General features: G+C 32.3%; 3 protein-coding genes across 3 annotated transcripts; all 3 read left to right on the top strand.

The window, feature by feature from the left end:
- Nucleotides 1-2,755: 2,755 nt before the first annotated feature.
- LOC139526627 (52 kDa repressor of the inhibitor of the protein kinase-like) lies at nt 2,756-3,607 on the top strand. The gene has a single exon (XM_071321786.1). It carries the CDS (start codon nt 2,756-2,758, stop codon nt 3,605-3,607), a length of 852 nt encoding a protein of 283 aa, XP_071177887.1.
- An 85-nt stretch (nt 3,608-3,692) lies between these two features.
- On the top strand, nt 3,693-4,643 carry LOC139526626 (52 kDa repressor of the inhibitor of the protein kinase-like). Its single transcript, XM_071321785.1, has one exon. It carries the CDS (start codon nt 3,693-3,695, stop codon nt 4,641-4,643), a length of 951 nt encoding a protein of 316 aa, XP_071177886.1.
- Nucleotides 4,644-5,949: 1,306 nt separating this feature from the next.
- Nucleotides 5,950-25,814, top strand: LOC139528449 (solute carrier family 13 member 2-like). The gene is made up of 13 exons (XM_071324427.1): nt 5,950-6,220; nt 15,113-15,262; nt 16,204-16,319; nt 17,099-17,244; nt 18,187-18,445; nt 19,919-20,053; nt 20,681-20,764; nt 21,468-21,578; nt 22,316-22,422; nt 23,053-23,165; nt 24,148-24,309; nt 24,701-24,838; nt 25,545-25,814. Exons 1-13 carry the CDS (start codon nt 6,107-6,109, stop codon nt 25,683-25,685), a joined length of 1,776 nt encoding a protein of 591 aa, XP_071180528.1. The 5' UTR covers nt 5,950-6,106; the 3' UTR covers nt 25,686-25,814.
- The last annotated feature ends 684 nt before the right edge of the window (nt 25,815-26,498 follow it).

Below are 26,498 nucleotides of genomic sequence, written 5' to 3'. Positions count from 1 at the left end.
AATATATTTACATTTTGACATTAGACATTTTAAAGTAGTTGACTTCATATAAGCACGACATATGTACTCGAATGATTCTATATTACGGCTAAAGTTATCAATATGTCTTGGTTTTCTTTTTTTATTATTTCATCATATTGCTTATACGTGTTATACTTGACAAACAAGTTAGACATAGTTTAGAAATATTTTTATTGTATTCGTCAAAAACATCAAAACGTAAGACGACGATCGGTAAATATTGTTCCCCGCCGAATCTTTGGAGGGGACATAGAAATATCGGTCGTCCGTCCTTCCGTCTTATGGTTCGGTCTTGTAAGATCACAGGGGCGGATTAAGGCGGGGCCGTGGCGGGCGTGCGCCCCCCTAAAATTTGCAAAGCATGGGTTGTCCGCACGTAAAAAGTATCCAAAGAGACGACGAAAGCTAGCCTAATGTCGTTGCATTCAATCTGTTTTAACATTCAAACAAGTATTACTATATAAAACAGTAATTTAACAGAATTATTTAACGTGATTACTAATCAACTGACCTATTGTTTATTTAAGTTCTATAAACATGTTACACTTCAAAGGAAGATGTCAAACGCGGTACTGCGTTTGATGACAAATATCATAGGCTTTCAGCAGTTAGAATAAAACAATTATTATTGTGACATTGTAGTTGCAGTTTTAATAAACAATTTCTTTGATAATCGAAGTTCAAAAACATCCCTACATCACTTTCCCACGAAGAAGGGGGAAGTGCCGTACCCGCTATTTGGGTTATTTCATCATGGCACGACCAAGAAAGCAGTCTAAGTTAGATTCTTTCTTAAGGAGAGATAAAGATTATGGTTCAAGCGAGAGGTTAGTTTGTTAATTTGACTCATTATTTAATATCTCTGTGACAATATATGATTCTCACTTGAAACATATCAATTTTGCCGAAGCATGCATAAACGGTCAAGGACCAAACCCGTAGGTACTACAGTATTACATGGGATCCCAAGAAAATAAGCACAATTTTTTAAGGATCTCATTTTGATTTTAGTGGTTAGCGGCCAATTTTTTTTTTACAGTATGTAAAAAGTCTAGCACGACCTCCGAAAATAAAACAAAAATAAAAACACATATTATGAATTAACAAATAAACTGTACCAGTTATAATTTTCGTTTTTAAAATCTTATATTGGTCAGATGAGCTATCGTCATTTGCTTCGTCTCACTTTGCGTCTGTCAGTCCGCCTGTCTATCTGTCAACTCTTCACATTTCCTTCGTCCTTTTTGAAATTGAAGTTTGGCAGGGCTAGTGGTTATCGGAGAGTTAAAGTAATTTTAAAGTTAACCGATTTAATTCCACATTATTGAAACCATGTACAGTTGGCTTAGACACATCGACTTTGTGCAAAACAAGAGATAATTATTTTTGTGGAAATCATGTATCTCTTTAGGTCGCAACTACCGGCCGTGTAAGGGCTGTAAACGTTTAAAACTTCGATATGTTGTATTGCCAATGAGACAACTATCCACAAAAGACCAAATGACACAGAAATTAAAAACTATAGTATAGGTCACCATACGGCCTTCAACAATGAGAAAAGCCTTATCTTGCCAGGTTTAGTGTAGATTTTACCTAATATTACTATATAGATGAGTTTACAACAAGTGCTGATGTCATGATTGTAGATTGGTTTGCAAAGGATTACAACATCAAGGTATGCTAGTAGATGGTGGAAGACAATGCGTTTGTGTCTCCCTGTGTTTCATGGCATCTGTCACTTACGAACCATCTACTCCATCTGACGTTGATTATATCCTTCAACTTGGTACAGATCTTTACCACTCAATATCCACACATAGGGGTTATATGCTTATAAATGAAATACCTAGTACCGTTAATCTTTCGGGAAGAAGTTTACACTTTCGTGTTATAGAGTCGAGAGGCGGATCAACAGCTCATGCAGTAGACGACTGGGACGCCTTGTGTTTTAGTATCAAAGGAGCACCCCCAGTTGTACAATTGGTACAAAAAAGACAGCTAACCAGATGTACTTGGTAATGGACTCGCATAGCAGAGATGAATCTGGAAAATCGGTCCCAGATGGGAAAGCAGTTGTACTTAGATTTCGTTCCTTAGATCAGCTTGTTACTTATATCAGAGAAATGTGTGAATCGCTGTCTTCGTCAGATATGCCATTCAAGGCAACTTCTATAGCATGTTATCCACTAGATACTGTTCACTCACCGATTGCACCATGTGAAGACGTTCAAGATCCTTCGGTTGAAGCTGGAGTAGATTCACAAGTGAATGAAAATGCAACAACAAGCAGTGAACAAAGTACACCTGTGACTCAATGTCAGCGAAATGCAAGTGATCATAGTGACCATGAAGAGACCGACGACGTTCCCGTTGATGATATAAATACACAATCTCAATTGAGTAGTACTGCTTCTATTTTATGTGATATATATGACTGCATGATCATGATACTCCAGATGACATGAAATACCGTTTATACTGCTAGAGAGAACCACATATTTCCTTCAAGTTCCCGTCCAAAACTTACACGGATAAAAGAAGGAAATCTGGAAATTTCAAAAGATCATGTGTGCGGGAATGGTTCTCCGTTTTTAATTTTATATCATATTCTGTTTCTCAAGATGGTCTATATTGTTTGCCCTGTCGTTTGTTTCCGGATTCATCGCATCGACGACCCATCAAATTAATACGAGAACCCTACAGAGATTGGAAACACGCAAAAGAAGACATGAAAATGCACGCTACAACTGACTATCATCAGTCATCGATGGCAAAACTTGAGGCTTTTCGTACTGCACATCTTGAGCCTTCATCAAGAATTGATGCAACACTTACTTCTGAAAATCAAGAAATTATTCAGCGAAACCGTCAGATACTCATGTCTATAATCAAGTCATTGGTATTCTTTGGACGACAAGGTATTGCCCTGCGTGGCCACAGGGATGACGATACTGATAAGGGAAGCAGTACTAACAAGGGAAATTTCAAAAAATTGCTTAATTTCAGAGTGGACGCTGGTGATTCCATTCTAGAGAAACATCTTAACTCTTGTAAGAAAAACGCTACCTACACTTCCAAAACGTCACAAAACCACTTACTATTGTGTTTAAAGAATTACATACAGAACAAAATTGTCAGCGAAGTTAGAGCACTAGATATTGGCCCGTATTACGGAATACAATGTGACGAAGTAACAGACTCTAGTAATTGGAAACAACTGGGTCTTGTCATCCGTTATACTGTTCATGGGCATCCAAAGGAGCGTTTATTAGAGTTTAAAGAATGCGAAACTATTACTGGAGTGGAGATTGCAAGCAAACTTATAGAGTCCCTTAGTAATGCTGGGTTAGATACTCAACTTTGCAGGTCCCAAACCATGGACGGAACAGGTAACATGTCTGGAAAATATAGTGGCTGTGCTGCCAAGTTCCGCGAACACTCCCCAAAGGCCGTTTACTACTACTGTAGTTCACATGATTGGAACTTAGTACTATGCAAAAGCAGCAAAGTAAAAGAAATCCATATTATGCTGGATGCGTTAAAACAGTTAGGGATATTTTTCCGATACTCTCCTAAAAGATTTTGACGTCTAGAAAAGTGTTTTACTGATTTAAACAACACCAGGGAAGAAGATTCAAAAATCAAAAGTTTAAAATCTTTTGTGAAACAAGATGGGTAGAGAAGTTTACTACAATACAATTATTGATTGTCTATCAGCAATCGGTACAGAAAGAGGATGGGATACCAAAGCCGTTACAGAGTCACAGGGACTTCTAAAGCGTATTACAGATGCAACCTTTATTGTATGTTTCCAAACTGCCATGTACTATTACGGTTATTTGAATGGTTTGAGTAGGAAATTGCAAGGCACTGCATTAGACTTACTTCAAGGTTACTCAATGGTAGATAACATTAAGAATGTGTTGATATCGGCAAGAGGAAATGATGCAGAGTATGATAATGTTTATCAAAAAGCTGAACAGATGGCTGAGATAGCAGACACCGAACTTGTTATACCTCGCCGCTGTGGTAGACAGACTCAGCGAAGTAACGTCCCGGGAGATACTCCACAAGATTACTTTAAAAGGGCCGTATATTTACCATATATTGATGCTTTGATCCAAGAGTACAGTAGTCGTTTTAATAGTCTATCTCAGAAGGCAGTTAAAGCGATGGCTTTGATACCGGCTCATTTAGAACAAACCAACAGAGACGCTTTAGACGATCTTTTGGAGGTTTACATTGATGATTTGCCGATGGCTTCAAGCTTTCAAAAAGAGTATAATTTATGGCAAAGGCAATGGTCTTCACAGACGGATAAACCCACTAATATCAAAGACACTCTTGTTGACAGCAGAGTATGCCCATTGTTGTTCCCGAACATTACAAAGGTCTTGAATTTGCTATTGCTTACGTCCGTTACAGCTAGTTCAGTAGAGAGAGCAAACTTTTCACTTCGATTCGTAAAGAATTCCGTCAGAAGTTCTATGAGTGAGGATCGGTTTAATGCCTTAGTTCTGCTGTTTGTCCACAAGGATATTGACATTGACATCCAAGCTGTTCTGGACATGTTTGCTAGGAAATATCCTAGACGAATGTTACTATTAAATCCATTGGCTTAATAAAACTTGAATCATTCAATAGATATTTATATATGAACCCATATACGCAATATGAATCCCTTAGACCTTAAAGAAATTAGTTAGGGTTGTTAGTAGCTTGTTGATTTTACAATTTTTAAGGATATCTTGTCATCAAACCTCAAAGGTTCTTCGCAGAAACAGAGACATATTACTTTACCTCTGTCTCTCCATCGGTCAGTCAGTCACTTGATATTTGGTTCGGTATTGAAATTTTTAAGTTAACCGATTTCATTTCACAATATTGTCTGTATGCGTGCATATACGACTTCCTTACTTCATTTTCCACCGAATATATTCGATTAAATTATAGTAATGTAGCACCAGTTTTCCCAGCAACCATTGACATAAAATTCGTTTATTTTTTTCATATGGAGAATCAGTTGGCACCAGTTTTCCCAGCAACCATTGACATAAAATTCGTTTAATTTTTTTATATGGAGAATCAGTTTGTGTACTCAGAATTGTTTCTATTCTACTTTTGTTCAGTCCCGTTTTCTGGAAAATATATAGAGGTAGTCAATGAACAGAAACTAATAGATTTTTTTGTTAATTATGGTTAATGTAGATTGTCATTTAAATTATGTGGTTTTAGATTGAAACTTTAATTTCTCGCTCATTTTACCACAAATGTTTCTCGCCACACTTCGCTTGGCAAGATATCTATCTACATTGCACACACCCTAGAAGAATACTAAAGACTCATCAGTGACGCTCGAATCAAAATAAGTAAAACAAAATCTATATAAAGTACGAAGTTTTTAAATAACATAGAATTAAAACTCAGACTTGTTTTGCTGTACTCTTTTCGGTATTTAGATTTTGATGCTTTTAACATATCTCTGTGATATATTATTATTATTATTATTATTATTATTATTATTATTATTATTATTATTATTATTATTATTATTATTATTATTATTATTATTATTATTATTATTATTATTAATAATTTTTCTTTTTTACGATTATAATTATAATATTACTAATTCATTAATATTTGTAATCATTATTATACAATTTATATTTATATATTACACTTAATGCTTACAGACATTTTTGAGTGATCATAATTCTAATTTTGGATGTTTTGCATAGTAAAACCTATTTTTATTCACCTTTAATTGTTTTGTTGAGGTGAATAACCCTTTAATGCGACTCATTTATTTGAAAAAAATAACTTGGTATTATCACAAAAATATCCAAGGACAAATACTTTAATGATAATATTAAAGTATTTGTGCCTGGAAGTAGACAGACACTTTAACTTATAAATATCTATCCCAGATCGCACCTTTAATGCAGTTCATATCAGATCAGTTTACCTGTCCCGTAAAAGGAAAATATATTTACATTTTGACATTAGAAATTTTAAAGTAGTTGACTACATAAACACGACATATGTACTCGAATGATTCTATGTTACGGCTAAAGTTATCAATATGTCTTTAAAAGCAGTGAAACTGTTCTTTTTAAATATTTGGGCCATACGGAACATCATTATCGTACTGATTGCTATTCTGGCCCCTATCAATCTTATCAGTGACGACACCAAGGTAAGTCTTATTTATAATTTGTAACATGTATTAATACTTAACATGCTTAACGAGTGTACGACATTGATGAATATACTTTATTATTATGGGATATTTGTTATTGTTATAGATCAGAAAAAATTGCAAGTGCATGTGCATGCGATTTAAATATATGATAAGTAATGACAACAGTTGTATACCGCTGTTCAATAACCATAAATCTATTAAGCGAACAAATCCGGATAACATCAATTTCAAGTGTTATTTGGCAACCCAAAAGAGCGAATTATAAGCTGGAATACATATACCTCTTACCCCTAAGCAACTGTCACTTCGGTTTTAAAACTTTGTTTTGTAAGGCATATACAAAGACAATATAATGCGATAAGATGTCATATTTAACACACAATCATTTTTAACCGGATTTTTGTGACAAAAATGTCGGTTATCGATTTGGGGATGTACGGCGGTCGGGCGGCCGGGCGGTCGGGTGGGCGGCAACCAAATGTTGTCCTTGCATTTACTCATAAACCGTTCAATCAAAGCTTTTCAAATTTTAATATGTTGTGACAGACAACAAAATGAAGGTCAAGTTCAATAATGACGATTTTGACTTTTACCGTTCAGGAGTTATGGTTCTTGAAAGATTGAAAAATAGCATTTCCAGTCGTGTCCGTGCATTTACGCATGAACTGTTCAACCAAAGCTTCCCAAATTTTAATATGTTGTTACTGATGACAAAATGGAGGTCAAGTTCAATAATGACGATTTTGACTTTTACCGTTCAGGAGTTATGTGTCTTGAAAGAGTGAAAAATGGCTTTTCCAGTCGTGTTGTTGCATTAACTCATGAACCATTCAACCTAAGCTTTTCAAATTTTAATATGTTGATACTGATGACAAAATGGAGGTCAAATTTGATATTGACGATTTTCACTTTCACCGTTCATCAGTTATTGTTCTTGTGATATTGGCAGGACACAAATAAATGTTAATAAATCCGGTTTGCTGTCGTTGTGACAGCCTCTTGTTATTTCCTGGTAACACAATTTGATACAATGATAAGGTTGGTAACAAAAATCGTTGTCTTTTCAATCAAATAATGGAAATCTTTTTTATTTGCAAACATCTTTTCATATACATCATGTATGTGATTTTCTTGTCAGTTCTTGTATACGAACATTTGTTTTATCAAGTCCTCCGATCTCTGTCATGACATATATCTGTATCCCACTGGCCATATGATTTTTTTGTTTGTAGAGAGTAGCAGAACGGGTATCACTAGTAGAACAGAAACTGTCTATTCTATGGTGTATGTTTTAGATTTGAGAAGATGTGGTATGAGTGCTAATGAGACAGTTCTTCGTTCAAGTCACAATTTATAAAAGTAAACCATCATAGGTCAAAGTAAAGTCTTCAATACGGAGTCTTGGCTCACACCGAACAGCAAGCTATAAAGGGCATCGAAAACAACTAGTGTAAAACCATTCAAACGGAAAAACAACGGTCTAATCTATATAAAAAATGAGAAATGAAAACACTTACGAACCACATCAACAAACGACAACTTCTGATTATCAGTTTACTGACTTGGGCTAGGTGCAAACAAATGCAGCGGGTTTAAACGTTTTAATAGGTACCAATATTCACCTTTATGTATGTTTGTTTGATATTTGTTTAATGTGGAATTTCTTTACCTACTTCTTTTTTTTATCATTCTGTTTATTGGTAGTCGGTTGGTAATTTTATTGTCTTGGTTTTCTTTTTTTTATTTCATCATATTGTTTATACGTGCTATACTTGACAAACAAGTTAGACATAGTTTAAAAATATTTTAATTGTATTCGTCAAAAAAATCAAAAAGTAAGACGACGATCGGTAAATAGTGTTCCCCGCCGAATCTTTGGACAGGACATAGAAACAGAATGATCAAACGAAGAAGGAGGTAAAGAAATACAATATTCAACAAGTACGAAGTTGAAGAGCACTGAGGACCAAATATTCCTAAAAATTTAGCCAAATACAGCTAAGGTAATCTATTCCTGAACGATTCTTGTCATATATATACTTAATTAATACCAAAGATTCATATCAGCATGTGTCTGATAAGTTTTTTAAAAAGTGCCCTTTTACATTTTGTTTTAGCAATAATGTCCCTTTGAATTATTTTTGTATGGAAATTGCATTATCAAAGAGCTTTTGAGCCTTCTATTCTCCTACACTACAAACCATTAAAGTCTGAAATGGCCTATATCTGTACTCGACCGTACTGATTTTTACTCGACCAGTCTGAATTGGTCTGACTTTTACTTGACATTACTCGACCGCAGTCTGAACCATGCTCGACTGCCCTTATCTTTGCTGTTGAAAATAGTCTGAACTATTACTCGACCAGTCGGAAACAGTCTTAATCCATTCTCGACCTATACTCTACCTATTTTTCCTGTCTAAATCATACTAAACCAAAGGTCTGAACAATACTCGACCAGTCTGAACCATACTAGACCAAAAAACCACCTCTACTTTTTTAACTATTAAAATACATTTCTTTTTAACTGACATGTATAACAAAAGCCAACAAAATTTATAAATTGTTTAACCTCATATTAGAAATATATCTATTATTACTAAATAGATATAGGAAGATGTGGTGTGAGTGCCAATTAAGTATATTTAAGATAAACAAAAATTTTATTATAACGTAACGGTACCCAAATTGCACCGAGTACCCAAATTGCACCTATTTAGCAAAACTAGCAGCGAAAATCTTTCAAGATTTTCTAGAGACTAAACAATTTGTTTTTTTTATGATTTGATACTAAGCACATCTTTCAACATAGGTAAAACTATTTAGATATGCACAAAACGTTCACAGTATCTATCAACAGATGAAGTATTTACTGAAAAAGCAAAATGTACTGAAACGTCGCCATGCGACGTCATCAAAACGTCATCTTTTTAAAATGAGCAAATACAATATGTTACAAGTATCCATTTAAAAAATAATGAAGAGTAAGCATTGACTAATATCCAATTGTTCGAAATATTTAAAGAAATTAAACAAAAGCTCTGTTATTAGACTTCTGACTATGTGAATTTAAGCATGGAAGCAATTTGGGTACTCCTAATTTCAGAATCATTGATGGTTTGGAGGTCAGTTTAGACCATATGGAATAAAAATCAAATTGGTGTACCTTTATAATAAAGAAGGATAGGGCTACAAAATAAACACAGAATGGACATTTTTGTCGTCATCATAAAAAAACGTAGATGAAAAAACTGTCAAAATAGGTGCAATTTGGGTACCGTCACGTTATATATTTTATATCAAAAAGGGATAGAATTAAATAAATAAATAAAATTGTTTTTCTCATTAGTGGTGAAATATAAAGTATTACCTCTGCTTGGGGCAAACTCATAAATAAGACACCTTAAATAACATTTATTCAAAATTGCAACATCCTGTTTAACTTAAATAAATAACAAGGCCTTTCGAGTATACTAGATAAGTAATACACGAAGTTAAGAATATAGGGGTTTCTTTTTACCTGAAAAACACACATGTAGTGAGGTAATTATACCATATTATAGTGTTTTATGTATGCCATGTTTTTAATTTGACAAAAATTACTTAAATTAATTGAAATAAATTTTTACTGTTACTTTGGAACACATTTACTTTTTTTAAAAGGTTATCAAGGACTGCTATGGAAATTCTATTATCATGATTATATTATATTTTTGGTTTAATAAAACAAAACAATTAAGGTCTCATTTTTTTTTAAATTTATTAAGTTGGTTTGTATACTATTATATATATATATTAATAAAAAAAACATTCACTACGTTATAAACTTAACTCAACTGACACCATAAATCTATATTAGGCTTACGTTAATGGTGAAAACAGTTCAGTTACCATAAAAAAAAACTTCTGAAATATTCATAAAATTTTGAATAATATTGAAAATATTTGTCACTATTCATTTATTAGATTATTTCATCAGATTGTTTTATTTATATTTTAAAGTTGATATATATTATTATGTAAGTGTATATTGATATTGTGTTGAAGTATTATTATGATTGATTATTGTGAAATTTTAATTTCAATACTATATTGAATACATTTTTAATTTCAAGTTGTTGTTCAAATTTCATTTTTATAAAAGATATTTCCTAAATTGATAAAATTCAGTTGATAGATACAAAGAATATGTCTAGGTTGTTTAAGACTAGGTCAAGTACGGTTTAGTCTAGGTCGAGTACGGTTCAGACTATGTCGAGTATGGTTCAGACTCGTATACAATGGATAAGTACTGGTCAAGTACAAATTCAGACTGTTAAGTATGGTCCAGACTACAGTCGAGTATTATCAAGTAAATGTCCGACCAATTCAGACTGGTCGAGTAAAAATCAGTACAATCGAGTATACATATAGGCCATTTCAGACTTACTGGTTTGTAGTGCTAGGAATTGATAAAATATTTTTAAAAGAAAAAAAAGAAACAGTTATTATCTTGGGACAGATGCAATATGTTCAACAGGGGGACAATTGAACTGTGTTCTTTTTATTTGTTTTGACTGACTATAGTTAAAATGCTGATTCAGACTTTTAAGGGTTTCAACAACCTAATAAAGATAAAAGTAGTGTACTTATTTATTCGAGTAAGCAAAATCAAATCCGGGTAACAAACTTAAACCGAGATAAACTGTAAAACTCAATAGGATGAAAATTGTAACCAGTATTTTAATATTTCTTTGGTATCAACACAAAGTCTTCCTGCTGATACGTCCGTTCATATATTCATAAACAAATACAGCTATTATGTCTTTCAAAACAAAACAAGTATTCTGTTGACACCAATTTTGACAATGATAACATTTTTAAGTTTATAAAAAGGAAATAAGGTAAACTGATATGATCATATGTTTGACATTAATAAATCGTCATTTGATATCGCGTCGGTGTATAAATTTCTCGAATAAACGGTAGATGTACCTTTTATAAACGTTATATCTGTAAAGTATGGAAATTTAGATATGTAGATATAAAGGAAACATATATATACGATGTTAAGTTAATGTCAGGAAAATGTAAACTTTTTTGTATGAAGCTGAGAAACTGTTGAAGGGCGAGGTTCTATTTTTATGACATTGATCTAATATTGTTTTTTATACTGCAACTTAAATTAATACATTGATAGCTTTTCAAATCGTAACCCAAATGTCAAAATTATTTTCATCCCTTAATGGATCCCTGATTTTGGAGAAAGAGTTCCATCATGAAATTGATTTTATACAAAATATAGCTTTGTTACCATATTTAGGAAATAAACACAACTAATTGCAGTATAAAATGAATTATATCATAATAAAATTAAAGTACATCTATCTTGATTTATGAATACACAGGTTTTGCTTTTATTGGGTTTTTTTTGTGTCTTGAAATGTGCTGATATGTAATTGAAACACTACAGTTATGATTTACAACTGAGTTTCTCAATTTTTTAAAGAATGTTTTAACATTGTAAATAGTAAACATAAATGAATGAAATAGTTAGATACATTTCACATTGAATTAACAACTAATCACTATCGATTTCATTTAGCTATTTAAATTAATACATTTAAAAATAGTTATGATAGCATCTGATATACGTTTTAATAAAAAATTAAAAAATTAAAATTAAAAAAAATACAGTACAAGTCAGTTTTGTATTTATCGATAAAAAAAACATTAAAGCTCTGTGAATTAAAGCATCGTATTACTTTCCTTAAAGTTTGTTTGAGTATTTGTAAACAACTTCCTTAGTAAAAATTGACATGTGCATTTTTATAACTACTTCTCGGTTTTCAGCAAAATTGATATTCGATCAAAATCACTGTTGAAAATCTGAATTTATCAATGAAAATATTGTTAATTTTTTTGGATAAAAAAAGTAATGTTTGGTAAGTGTTTGTTGAAATCAGTCTCATAAGATATTTAAAAATAAAAATGATACACGAAATATTGCAATACTTTGAAAGTATATTGACTCTTGGCTCAAAGTATCAATATTATACAAAGTGATAGGAAAGAAACCAATGAAAGCATCAATAACGGTTTATATGGTCGTTGAACAGTTTATTTGTATCTTTTGGCACCACTTTTCATACAAACGAAACCTCTAAAAATGCTGTTAATTAACTCTGATGTACTTTATACTAAGAAAATTCCCAAAAACGTGATTTGATTTTGCCATTGGATTGGGGACTTTCCGTTTTGAATGTTCCTCGGAGTTCAGTATTTTTGTATTTTTACTTTTATTTTGTATGACCCATCAAAACAGTCTCTTACTTTGTTCAAAACAAAGACATCTGACACATCTAAGTTATAATTAAATATACATAGATGTATAAGTACTGATAAAATACTTTTTAGCTTAAAAGGATCTTCAGGCCATTGCATTTCTATTAGACATACATGAACTATTAACCGTTAACTGATTTTGGTATTATTTGTATTGGTTCAGGTATGGGTCATTTGATACAGTCTAGATGTTTTCTATCTGTCAAAAAACAGTGTCTTTTATCTGAGACAACGATGAAATTTCAAGAACATTGCAAACTGCTGAATAAATATTAGATGTTTTCTTGTTTTCATTAGAAATTAAAATTAGACAAATAAAGCAAGAAAAATAAATACTAAAAACAACACTAGGAAAATCAGTTTACAAGATATAAATACTAATTTATCTATGATTTGCTGTCAAGATTTTTTGCTTATATCTAAAAGTATAATTCTTCTCTCAGAACGATCTATCTCAGTCATTTAAAGATAATTTAAGAACATGCATTTTTTTTTTTCACTTGGTTTTAGGCAGAATGAAGGCCTTATTTTCATTAAGGTTGATAGTAATTCAGAGGCAACAGTATAGTGTAACAATGTTCAAATCTCGAAATTAAATTATAATTATACAAGTCTAGTGTAAAAATACGGAGTAAATTGCATGAATCTCATATTAAGTGAAACTTGGTATGCGTCGACTGGGTAAACAGTAGAAAAACAATGCTCAAAGTTAAACCATTAAACAAATGGAAAATAACTGTCATATTTCTGACTTGGAACAGGCCTTTTTTTGTGTGGAAAATAGTGAATTAAACTTGTTTTAACATCTAGCTAAACATCTCACTTGTAAGCGTATATTGCAATTCTTGTTTTACCGATTGTCATGTTAATTTATACTTAATTTATGTAAAAGACAACAATCTGATCGTTCAAATTACAGATCATCTGACTATTCTAGTAAAGTTAGATTTGAGACTTCTCGGTAGTGGAGACACCTACAAATTGTATCGTTCAACCACTTCAAGATAGTGACCGTGAAAAATTGTAAAGAGTCAATGTCAATCGTTCTACCTCATAGCCGATCTGTTGAAGTTTATTGCCCCATGAGCACGCTTCAATTATGCAGTATTAACTTATATGTTAATTGCAATATGTATAAACATCATTCGATGGTACGAGAGTATGATACGTTCATTATCTGTTAATTTGTTGCTGAAATTATTTTTGAATTAATACTAAGGTTTCGACCCCCAAGAAAAGATATTCGTAATGGTACATTTATTCCAATAGCACAATGTTTTCGGAATTTTCAGATTTCGATTTCGTATTTGATGAGGATTTTAAAAGGTTTTAATTCGAGTGTATCATATGGACGAAATGCGCGTCATTCGTACCAAATTATAAGCCAGAGATTATTCCACTGATGGTGAGGACTTCGAGTAACACATAATTAGTAGTTAGAATTTTTGTGTTGAGATGAAATATATTTGTTTTTAAAGTACACTTATATTGGCATTATTGTATTATCAAAGAGGGCATTTATTCGGTCAGTGAATGTTTACTTGTTCTTGATCATATATCTTTTGATTGGGGTAAAACATTTCAATAGATATTGTATAGTTTGTATTTCTTTGGTGGGATGCTACATTTAGAAAAGAGCGAAGGTTGACACCTGTTTAAACTTTTAAAATCGCTGTATTGTTTGCATTTGTTCAAAGACAGGAACCTGTTGTTCAGTGGTTGTCGTTTGTGTTTGTTTTTCATAAGTGTTTCTCGTTTCTTGTTTTTGATATAGATAAGACAATTGGGTTTTCTGTTACAACGGTTTTACTCCAGTCTTTTTTTGGGCCCTTGGGAGGTTGCTGTTCGATTTGTCCTAAGGCTCCTTGTTGAAGGCCGTACTTTGACCTACGTGTATAATTTACTTTTACAAATTGTGACTTCGTTGGAGAGTTTTATTGCCACACATCATATCTTCTTATATCTATTGTTAACTGTCCATCATTCCTTTAACCTATTATTTGAGTCAAAAGAAAAAAAGAACGTACTGTTGCACTTAAAATAAGTCTCATTCATTATGTTTTTTTTTATTACGTTGTAAGTCGTCAATATACCACATTTTCGTCTTTTGGGAAAAATAGATCCTGCTCACATAGTGCTATGTGGTATTTATTAGTTATATACATGTATTTAAGAATTTACAGGTACAATAATGTGCGTATTTGTAATACCTATGCATAGATAAACATGTATAGTGCAGCATGACGTAGATAAAAAAAAAAGTGGAAACATACTGACATGAATTCTCAATTTATTGGCTAATTTGCAGTGTTGATGTAATTGTATCGCTTGGTAATAAAATATATTTTAAGATCTGGATCAACATATGTAAAACAGGCAACACTTTGGAAATACATAAAAAGGGGGGAAAACGACAAACGGGTTTACAAAGTAAGAGACTGATCAACATGAACCCCACCAAAATCCGGAGATGATCTTAGGTACTCTGAAAGAATCAGCACATCATTTTTCACCCTTTTCACGCGTGACATGAAATATATAGTTATTCTTTTATAATTGTAGGAATCAAAATGTGCCTACGGACTGATTGTAATGGCTGTACTCTGGTTAACAGAAGCCCTTCCTATACCAGTTACAGCTCTCATGCCTGTAATATTGTTTCCATTGTTAGGTGTAGTTCCAGGAAAGACCATATGTACGTTTTTCCTCAACGTAAGTGAAATTTGTTGCACTTTCAGTGTCAATCGTTTTTAAACTTATTTGTTTTTCAAAAGTTACCTTTTCGCAACAATAAAATATAAAGGAATATCGGGTTACAACGAAATGACTGCCTGATGACTGCAGTTCCGCTTGTATGTTTAGATCTTATTCAAGAGAGGCGAAAGATACCAAAGGGAAATTCAAACTCAGAAATTGTAAATAAACTGATATTGCAATGATGAAAAAAGACAAAGGCCAACAAGTACTCAAAACATAAAATAATGAGATATTGAGCCACACAAACCTCACATTAAACCAGAATCTATATATTAATCAAATGAAGAATGATACCAAGACCCCCCAAAAAAACCTTAATAACCAAATGCTTTTCAGAAGGGGGAGATGGGATGCCTCTTCTGCTATGCATGACTTGCCCTCCTTGAAATTCCACATATACAAAATGTCACAAAAGGGAATACGACACTATGGATTTAGGTCAAACGATTACTCGGGTATCTAGTGAAATGAGACTTCTAACGCATGTCCCTTACGAGTTGACAAGGACATTTTATTGGTCATCTTATTGGTTATTTTATGTGGAAAACATGTCTAGTGTTGATTTAAAGTCGTTCATCCTTTTGATTTTTGAACAGTTTAGTTTAAGGAGCACACCGACGTTAATGAATTCTGCATACTATTAGTATGAATATGTACGAATGTATATCGGATTAATTGAGATATGCAAAGACAATACGATAGCATAAAGGAAGGAGTATGCTTTTGCTGAGAAAAGGGAAGTCGACTTTTCAATTGAACATTGGGAATGGTTGTGTAAAGCGTGTGTAGCTGCATAGTTGTAAAGATTGTATTTGAACATTTTTCAGTAGATATTTTGTTTTTATTTTACACGAACCTGCAATCTACAGAACATTGACTGTATTTTATTCCTGTAGGACACAAGTATGCTATTTATTGGAGGACTTATAGTTGCTGTAGCCGTTGAAGAAGTTGGATTACACAACAGAATAGCCATGGGAATTGTTTCTATCTTGGGATCTAATCCTAATATGTAAATATATGTTATGTCAGCGTACTACGTTTTCCCTAGTAGTGATGCTTAAATTCGAGTAAGAAGTTATTGATATTTTGCAACTGCCAGACTTTTTCCCGTATGGTAGTACTTTAGGCAACTCAATATATTTAAATCTAGTGTTCCCTTATTAACTTTTTGTTACTTCCATCAAGTATTTGATATGTGCTAAAAGTTATATATATGAAAGGTACCAGGCTTATAATGTAATACGCCAGACGCGCGTTTCTAAATTGTCAACTGTACTCAACATTTTAAACCCCAAGGAAATATAATGTTGATGGCAGATTGAATAAAAATAATCTTGGTGGTCAGTACTGTATATATCCATCTAAGTTTTTAGTTCATGAGTCTTTGGATTCCTATTTCACTGATTATACTGTGGTGCTCATTTAATGTATATTGGCGGATACATTAATTAAAAAATATCATTCTAATTTCTATTATAAATTAAGAATACTAAAACTAGTACTTCAATGACTCAAATTGAATTGAAATATGGCGATTAAAAATTTTCTTGTAACAACTGCATACATTATTCCATTGCTATTATCGGTATTTGTCTTTTAATTGTCTATCTTATATCAAGTTGTACTACTTGTAGCGGTAATAGGTAATAAATTTACTCATTATTATATAACTTTATATACATGTATTATACTTTATATTCTTACATAGCCCATTTTATAGAATAATGATCATCAGAACCGATACATGCACAGCCATAAAACATTAATAGACTACTGATTGTTTTTCAGGTTGATGTTGGGTCTGATGTTACCCACGTGGTTTTTATCGATGTGGATCAGTAACACAGCAGCGACATCTATGATGATTCCCATTATTGTGGCTGTTATGGACCAGGTTAGAGAAGCAGAAAAACTCCATGGAAATACTACTGATGGTAAGTTATAATCAGTATCATATGAAACCAATGAGAAATGAATCATTCAATGTTAGAGAAAACATAATGGTAAAGTTAGGAGGTTTTAACTGTAACATGTGTTATAAGATACAATTTATCAAAGATATAGGTTAGTTGGCATTATTAAATCCTGGTATATGTTTTGAATGTGACATGCACATCAGATAGAAGAGGTACACAAATAAAGTTCAAATAAAGAATTCTACAGATTGAGCTATATGAGTCCTATGTTCGATCGGGAATTGAACTCAGTTTATCAGAAATATAAAAAGAGAAAGGCGAAAGATACCAAAGGGACTGTCAGTTCATTCTTCACTAGTGACTCGTCCAGTTTCTATTGTAAAGTTAAAACCTGTTGACATCAACATCCTTTTGGAATGAGATAGAAAAATCAAGTCACATCTCATGATCATTTTTTTTTTATATTTTCTGTTTTTTAAACGATGTTTAGTGGAAAATTTTGTAACATCTGCGTATTCGACTGTTTTAACCTGTAGTTTAACATAAGTGCACGTTTCATACGTTGGCGTGAATCCGAGCATAGTTGCCAAATTTTAATATTAAAAAAATGCAATTGTATGAAAATATAGTGGAAAATAGTCAAACAAATGTTTGTGCAATTAATTATTAATTATTTTGTAAACTCATCATAGAACGAGACTTCTGAGTTATCATTAGTGATCAGTTTGTATTGATGAACTACTGGTATAACACTTTCTTGTGATGTTTTTTTCCGCCATAAAATGTCAAATGTTAGAAAAAAGCATAATTTTATAGGAATATAAAGTTCAACATAGTTTATGTGTCCTAGTATTTGTAATGATATTGGGTATTCGATTAACTAAACAAAGTAACGTGTGATGCTACAATCATTTGTATAAAATTATAGGCGATAGACAAAAATTGTTTCAATCGTTTCAGGCAAAGATAATCAAGCATATACAACAGACCAATATGAATTACAGAAGAAAAACGGAACACATTCAGGCGCTAATGATGTTCCAGTGTCTGTTGATGAAATACAGATTAATGAAGGAGAACTTAACCGTGAAAGGGCAGAGGAGTTGAAAAGATTTGGCAAAGGTCTGGCGTTAAGTGTTGCCTATGGAGCGAATGCTGGTGGTATTGCGACGTTGACAGGAACACCGCCAAATCTCATTTTGCAGGGTCAGGCAGACAAGTAAGTAGACTGATATTAGCCGTTTCGCGGGCTTACGGAATATTTTACGTAAGGAATCACAAGTTAGAGGCTTTTAAAAGTCCCCTTTCTGGTGTGTGTCTACCACATTGTTCTCTACAATTGTAGTAATCACGTATAGTGCAATGAAACTGCTACTGTATCGAGTCTCCTAAATCGGTATAGTTAAAAGATATACTTCAGAGAAGTTGGGATTATTTTGTTTCCCACTTAATAGATTATTTTAAGTTGTCTACTCAATGTAATCTGCAGTTAATTTTCAGGAATTGTAATTATCGTACAACATTACAATGTTAACTGACACATGTATCAAAAAACGTCATTCAATAATATGCTAGATTAAATGCAATTGATCAAAATGTATTTTGGCTTCAATTTTACATTGAACATTCGGACAGCGGTATACTACTGTTGCCTTTATTTACTTTGAAAGATATGTTTGGTTGCGTTTTCTATCGCAATTTCCTTCATAAAGTGTTGCGTCTTGATTACATTGAAGTTATTGAACCAAGAAATATTATTAGCTAGGTTAAAAGCAGTACTGCAACAGTTTTAGGGATGTCGTTATGATTTTGGTTTTAACTTTATGTTTCGCTTGTAGTATACCCAATATAGATCTCTTTTCCTTCTATATGGACAAAAAACGAGTTACTTCAACAATACTCTAAATGAATTACCTAAATTAAAATGATATTTGCTGGTGAACACTGTATGTTAATGTCGTTTGCTTTTTTATCAATATCACTCATCGAAATTCTGCCATTTTTCCTTTCTTCGTCGTTAAAATAATGTTCAATGCAATATCATTTTCATTTAAATCTAGCAGTCTTATGTATTTTGTAATAACAAAGTGACAAATTGGTGACAAATTGATTTTGTAATGTGTTTCTAAGCATTGACGGAAAAAAACAGAATTAAAAAAATCAATGGAAGAATCAAAATTCAAATATCAAATAGATAAAAATCAACCTTGGAAAAACATGAAATAGTAAATGGTCTGTAAAAGTGTGAGAACAGAGCATATTGATTAAAATCATTATAGCTTTACTGTTCATTCAATGACATTCATTTATCTACATGTGCAATACATTGAATTCGATCATCTGAAAAAGTAACAAAAAATACATTTTGACACTCACATCTCAAAGTATTGAAGAACAACTTATTCTAAAAAAGTCTAAAATACAAACGAGGAAAAGAAAAAAAATAGACTGAGAAAAACGAACTCATTGTGACTCAAAATAATCACATGTGCTCTGCAGAGTAAGCTTAAACTATCATACTTACTAGCGACATCCATGAACTATTCATTCAGGATATATTTAAGAATAGTCTCTTTTTTCTCATTTTTTTTAATAATTTATACTTTGATACTTAGATGTATTAAATATATACAATATAATACCTTTTGTTTGAATTTGACCAATGCATTAGAGCTTTATTTTATATTTACAGAATATATGAGAAATATGAGAAAGGTTCTGATAGTGGAATAACGTTTGCTAATTGGATGGCTTTTGCTTTCCCTTTGTCAGTCTTAATATTGATTTTGTGTTGGTTGTGGTTACAGATATTCTTTCTAAGATCTCTGTAAGTATATTATATTGTACATCGAGGTATAAATTAGAGAATTCTAGTGTTTGGTGTGAGTATTTTCTTATTCTTTACCTTCGTATTTTTTTACATTGATAAATTAATTCATGTCAGTCATTTCCTGTACAGAAATTGTGTTGCCGTAACTTTTAACCATTGATAAATACTAGAACACATTTACAAATCAAATTCTGTTTATATTACTAAACAAGAATATCAATGTTATTCTTATTACAAAACCATATATTTACAATCATACAACATGTACGTATGTAAAGTAAAGTTTGTGCAGTCAAATTAACTTTATAATAGAATAAATTCAAATAAAAATTAAAATGCCATTTTAAAATCATAACTGCACGGTTATTGCAGACACAATTTAGATGCATGAATACAAGTCTTCGGCAGTTTTCTGCTATTTGGTTGGGTTGGTGTCTCTTTGACAAATTCCCTATTTCTATTCTCAATTTTATTAAGGGCATATAATCAAATTTTGAACTTTACATGCAATGTTTTTAAGAGGTAAAAATCCGATGACCCAAGTATATGTTCCTTTCTTAAAAAATCAAAAATCAAATAGAATATCTTGTATAGATTATAATACCTCCTCTTCCTGCATTGTAGATGCTGTAAGAAATCAGATGAAACAAGGAAAGAGGCAATCCAAAAAGCTATTCAATTAGAGAGAAAAAAGCTGGGGCGATGGACGTAATTATTATTCATAAACACGAAACATCGTTATTATATATGTTTTTATATCGTATATAACAGCAAGTTGGATTCCAATTCACTTCCTTTGCTTCTCAAAAATCAACAAAACACCGACATGAACAAAACATGTTGAACTGCAATATAATCCGAATATAAAAAACTCAGCTATGAAAGTTTTGTGAGGGACAAATTCAGCCGATTGGAACAGGGGCTCGCACACCCTTCGACAAATTATGTTAAACTTATGAAAGGATTACTGATTGGATCAAAAGTCTCTGAAACTTATCAGATTTTGATTTGTTATCTCACAGATGCGAGTAGAATCTGAGTCGTAACTGCATTCAGATATTTTTAATTCTCTTAGTATCCGTCTATGAAATAATGAATCATGATAAAATAATAAACGATACGGATGTATATTTTTATTTTACAAAATATATGAACATGATGCGGTGTTTCAGCAGCTCAATCATAAAAATAAATAAATTTAAGAGCCATCCGCCACCAATGAAAATCTTCTATCCGAGATAAAAATGTTAAGAAACAACAGAGTTATAGTCGCACCCCTTTGACCTGAATTCCTGGATATAGACTTGATGTAGATGGCGTTGATTTCATGTGTTCTTTGAGCTTAAAACTATCCTGCTCAACATGGAACGGACGAACCTATCAAATTTGACTGTATCGAATTATTTTTCAGATTTGGAGAAATTATAGTACTTATATGTTTTATAAGTTTGGCGTTATTATGGATATTTAGATGGATACCTGGATTTGGAGGATGGGCAAACCTATTTCAAGTTGATGTAAAGTGAGTATTTATAATGCTAAGGGTAGGTATTATACAAAAAATTAAAAAAAAATGCTACTTCAACTGAAGTTTTTTGTATTATTTTCGTCGAAAATAACATTGATGTTTTTGTAAAGGTAATCTAGCTATTCTTAAACACGGGCCTTAGGGGAGCAACGGTGGTCGAGTGGTCTAAGAAGATTGAGCTACTATATCACTAGTCAGTCGACACTGAGGCTTTGAATTCGAATCCCGAACGGGTAAGGTGCATTCGACTCTAATCTTAATTGAATTGTCAGTTTCCCTACAGAAGGTCAGTGGTTCTATCCGTGTACTCTGGCTTCCTCCACAAATAAAAAATTACTGCCAGAAAATATTATAAAATTATTGAATAAAGGCAACAGTAGTATACCGCTGTTTAATAGACATAGTTCGATTAAGCATAACAAATCCAGGTAACAAACTAAAACCGAGGGAAACACATCAACTGTTTAAGGAAAACAACGGAAAAATACAAAAGAAAAGCACACCCTAACATCAACAGAAACGGAATGTAGATAACATATTCTTGGTACAGGACATTTTCAGGAAAGAATGGTGGATTGAACCTGGTTTTATGGCTAAGTTTGGGTGGCTTTAAACACCAATCAAACCATCGATCTCTAGCAATGGATTTATCGTGACATTTAATAATTCGGATTTTAAATTAGAATTAGACAAAGATATGTATATTTTAATATAAAAACACTTCTTTTAAGGGGAGGTCCATATGCCAGAGATTCTACTGCTGCTATGTTGATAGCTATTGCATTGTTTGTTCTGCCAAGGAAACTCCCAAATATATTCTGTTGGAATAAGGAGGATGGTAAATCATTATTTTCGTTATAGATATAAAATTATGGAGATCTGGTATGATTGCCAATGAGACAACTATATACCAAATGAAGTGGGAGTACATAAAACAAAATATACCTTATCAGATTTTCCTGTAAAACAAATACGAATTCAATACGTCTTAGTTTATCTGTTTATCTTATTAGTTGTGTAGGTCATTACAATACAAAGTAGTATTGTAATTGGTTCACCAATCACCTCTATTAATAGGACTTAAGGTGAAGGAGAGTGAATTTCATAACATGCCAAAATGAAGAAAAAAACACATTATTATTCAACTTAAACTAGCATTGTGATTTTCCAATCATCGAGTGCAACAAATAGGAACGGTGTGCACATGTAAAAATATAAATAATTATACATATAGTGTATTGGACAATGAGACTCTTAAAAAAACATGATCATAATAACTGCATGATTAACACATGCATGCATGTAAAAAGTTACACCTGTTTTATATTAAAAACATTTTAAAACATGTATGTTTATCTGTCCCTTAGAAAGTCGATAAATCTCAACGGTCGTTCCAAAATCAAATACTGGTATATGCGACATTGAAAGTATGTTTAGAACATCTTGTGACATATGTAGCTCTTTTCAGACAAGAAACCATATTACACACCAATACTAACTTGGGAGACAGCTGTACATAAAGTGCCCTGGGGTATAATTATACTTCTTGGAGGTGGTTTCGCACTTGCAGAGGCCAGTAAAGTAAGTCTTTTAATATAACCCATAAGGACATACATTCGCTGCACAAGGAAAATGTTTCTTTCTATTAATTGACTAGATTTGTCATAGACTAATTTAACCAATAAAGACCACCTGTTAGAATTGTTATCGGTTCTGCAAGTTCAATTTGTCCAAACGATATATGCTCAAGTCTTGTTAGATTGCAGAATTTATCCTTTGTTATGTTTGAATTAATCGGTGTCGATTTTAAGTGCCACAATACACTTTTTTTAAATTAATATATAGTAGTATGCTTCAACAAGATAAATATTTGTAGATTGTAAACGGAAATTATCCTTCATTTTTACATGACAGTACAAGAGACCAAAAATGAGAGTAGTGAACTTAAAATATGTAAAGCTCTGTCAAAGGATAAGTTTGTAGATCTTTTGTTATGACACAGAATTCAAAACAATAACTACTGTTCTAGTTCAAATAGCACTGGTAAAGTCATCAATTTCTTTTCAGGAACTAATTACAACTACAAAATTGTCACCATGTGTTATTAGTTTGTAACTGCTTAGAAAGCTTTTTGATTTATTTAGTAGAAAAAAATATTAAAAAATACTGTACTCCAAAGAAAATTCAAAACGGAAAGTCTCTAATCAAATGGCAAAATCAAAAGCTCAAACACATCAAACGAATGGCTGTCATATTCTTGACTTGGTACAGGCATTTTTTTAAGTAGAAACTGATGGATTAAAATATTAAAGCTGTGAAGAAAACGTCGCTAGTAAACAACTCTTTTGTTGCGTTTCTCTTAGCATTTACATACGTTATAACATGTATTAGGTTAACATGAAGTCCAATGCGTAAAATAAATAACCAAACATGTGGGAGTCCAAAAGCTTATCAAAACTATCATAGATTTCTCTCTAATTGTTGGTAAAAACGTGGAAAAGGAGGGGTAAAAGTTTTTCAACTTCCTTTTTCGCCTTTTTGCATACAATATTTTTCGTTTTAGATATCAGGACTTTCCAAATTAGTTGGATGTCGGTTAACAGTATTCAGTAACATGGATCTATGGGTGATGAATCTCGTTATTTGTTTGATTGTAGCAGCAGCAACAGAAATAACTAGTAACAGTGCAACAGCTACACTACTTATGCCAATCATGGCAGAACTGGTAAGAGATATTGAAGATTAGGACCGAAAATGAAATAATTCCTTGCATAGAAGCCAAGAAAACGTTCACCGTAATTAGACTGAATAAAACCATTACAATTTCATGGCTGGTCTTAATCAGAGGTAAATAACAGTTCCAGTCTAATCTCACCGAGCTTAGCTTGCTCTGTCCGTTATTTGAAGTTCACACTTTTATTGCAATCCTGAATCTATGATTAGTTTACTTACTTATCATTTTTTTAATCTAAAAATAAGATCAGGTCATTTACTACATAATGATACAATCATGCACAAGGGACAAAAATGTACACACTTGGTTTATGTTTCCGTCAAGTTGAATAACATTTGTATATATGATGCCGAGACATTTTAGTTTGCATTTCTGTTTTCAGGCAATCTCCCTCGGACAACACCCTCTCTACCTGATGATATCAACAGCTGTTGCCTGTTCCTTTGCCTTTATGTTACCTGTGGCAACACCACCAAACGCCATTGTCTTTTCCACTGGATTTATCAGAATTCCAGATATGGTTAGTTAAAACGTATAAGAAAAGTAATTAACCCTAAGGGCAAATTTAATAAGGGGACGTTTATAAAATCCTACAACATCAAATGTTTTGAAAGAACAGAACAAGTGAAAACAACTGCCGTATTCCTGGCTTGGTAAAAAAAATTCCAAAGAAAATAGTTAACTACTGTGAAATTGTAAAACGAAACCAATCATAATAGTACAACAATGAAGATGTATTATTTATTTTCATCAAGTTTTATTTAGGAAATGGTGTCAACTATATAAATAACCATATCGAATTTAAAATGCTGAATACAAATAAAAAAACAAACAATTTACCATTTTATCTGATTCAAATCTGATATCCATTTTCAAGTGAACAAAATGTAAAAAAAAACATGTTTATTGAATATTATGTCTAACTCTAACTTCTGTTTATTAGTTGTAAGAGAACCTTTGGTAGCAGTTATCGATTGAAATTGTGTATTCTTTTGTGATGTACTCCAGGGAAGCATTTTTTACTTTGATGTAACTTTAAGATGATCATCTGCAACTTCAGATTTTTCACAAGCTTTTTTTCTTTTTGTATATCATCTCGTGTAGTCTCTAGTATGTTTATTCATTGCTTATATTTACCGTCCGTGCAAGGGCTGTATAGCCAGTGAAGGTCGTTAAAAACGTCCATTTGTTGTTGCTTATATTTTCATAATAAAACTCTTTTGTAGGCTTCTGCAGGTATAGCGATGAACGTCATTGCTATCTTGGGATTGACCCTAGCCATAAATACATGGGCAATTCCAATATTTGGATTGGATGTTTTACCAAGCATATTCAACACAACTGGTGCAAATGCAACATGTCTTTAATGTATCTGATGAAGATGATGTTTAATGTTAAATAAACTATATATCATGACATTTTAATATTGTGTTCAGTATAAAAAAAACATGTTTTATATTTTAAATAAAATCTACAATATATTGTTTCAAAACAAATTTTTGGATTAAATGATGTACTGAATGTGAATCTTTGTTGTGACATGGAGGTAACTATTGCTACCTTATTAAACAATATTAAATGAAATTAACAAGAAGAAGAGGGGTGAAAGATACAGGATGGACAGTCAAACTCATAGACAGTAAGATAAACGGACAACATCATGGCTAAAAAAGAAAAAGACAAACAGACAAATAATATTACACAAGACAAAACATAAGAAAATTAAAGACTAAGCAACACGAACACCACCAAAAACTGAATGTGTCCATAGTACACTGATGCCCTACTCATGCTATCATTTTCTATGTTCGGTGGACTGTGAAATTTGTGTCCAAACTCTAATTTGGCATTAATATTTAAAAGATTATATCATAGGAAACATGTGTACTAAGTTTCAAGTTGATTGGACATCAACTTTATTCAAAATTACCTTGACCAAAAACTTTAACCTGAAGTGGGACAGACAGACAAATGTATACAGAAGGACGAACAAAAGAGCAGATGCATCAAAAAACATAACACCTGTAGGTGGGGTATTAAAACAGATGAAGGGCAGGGGTCATTTCCATTTACATGTATCCTATACCATAAGATACTTATTAAAGTATTTCAAAAATTCATAAACTTCACAAGAACTGTAGAATGGACATCATGATGGTTGCCACTAATAGAGTACCAGA

Source organism: Mytilus edulis, chromosome 6 (genome assembly GCF_963676685.1).
Source record: "Mytilus edulis chromosome 6, xbMytEdul2.2, whole genome shotgun sequence".
NCBI lineage: Eukaryota > Metazoa > Mollusca > Bivalvia > Mytilida > Mytilidae > Mytilus > Mytilus edulis.
This window is presented reverse-complemented; position numbering and strand designations above follow the sequence as displayed.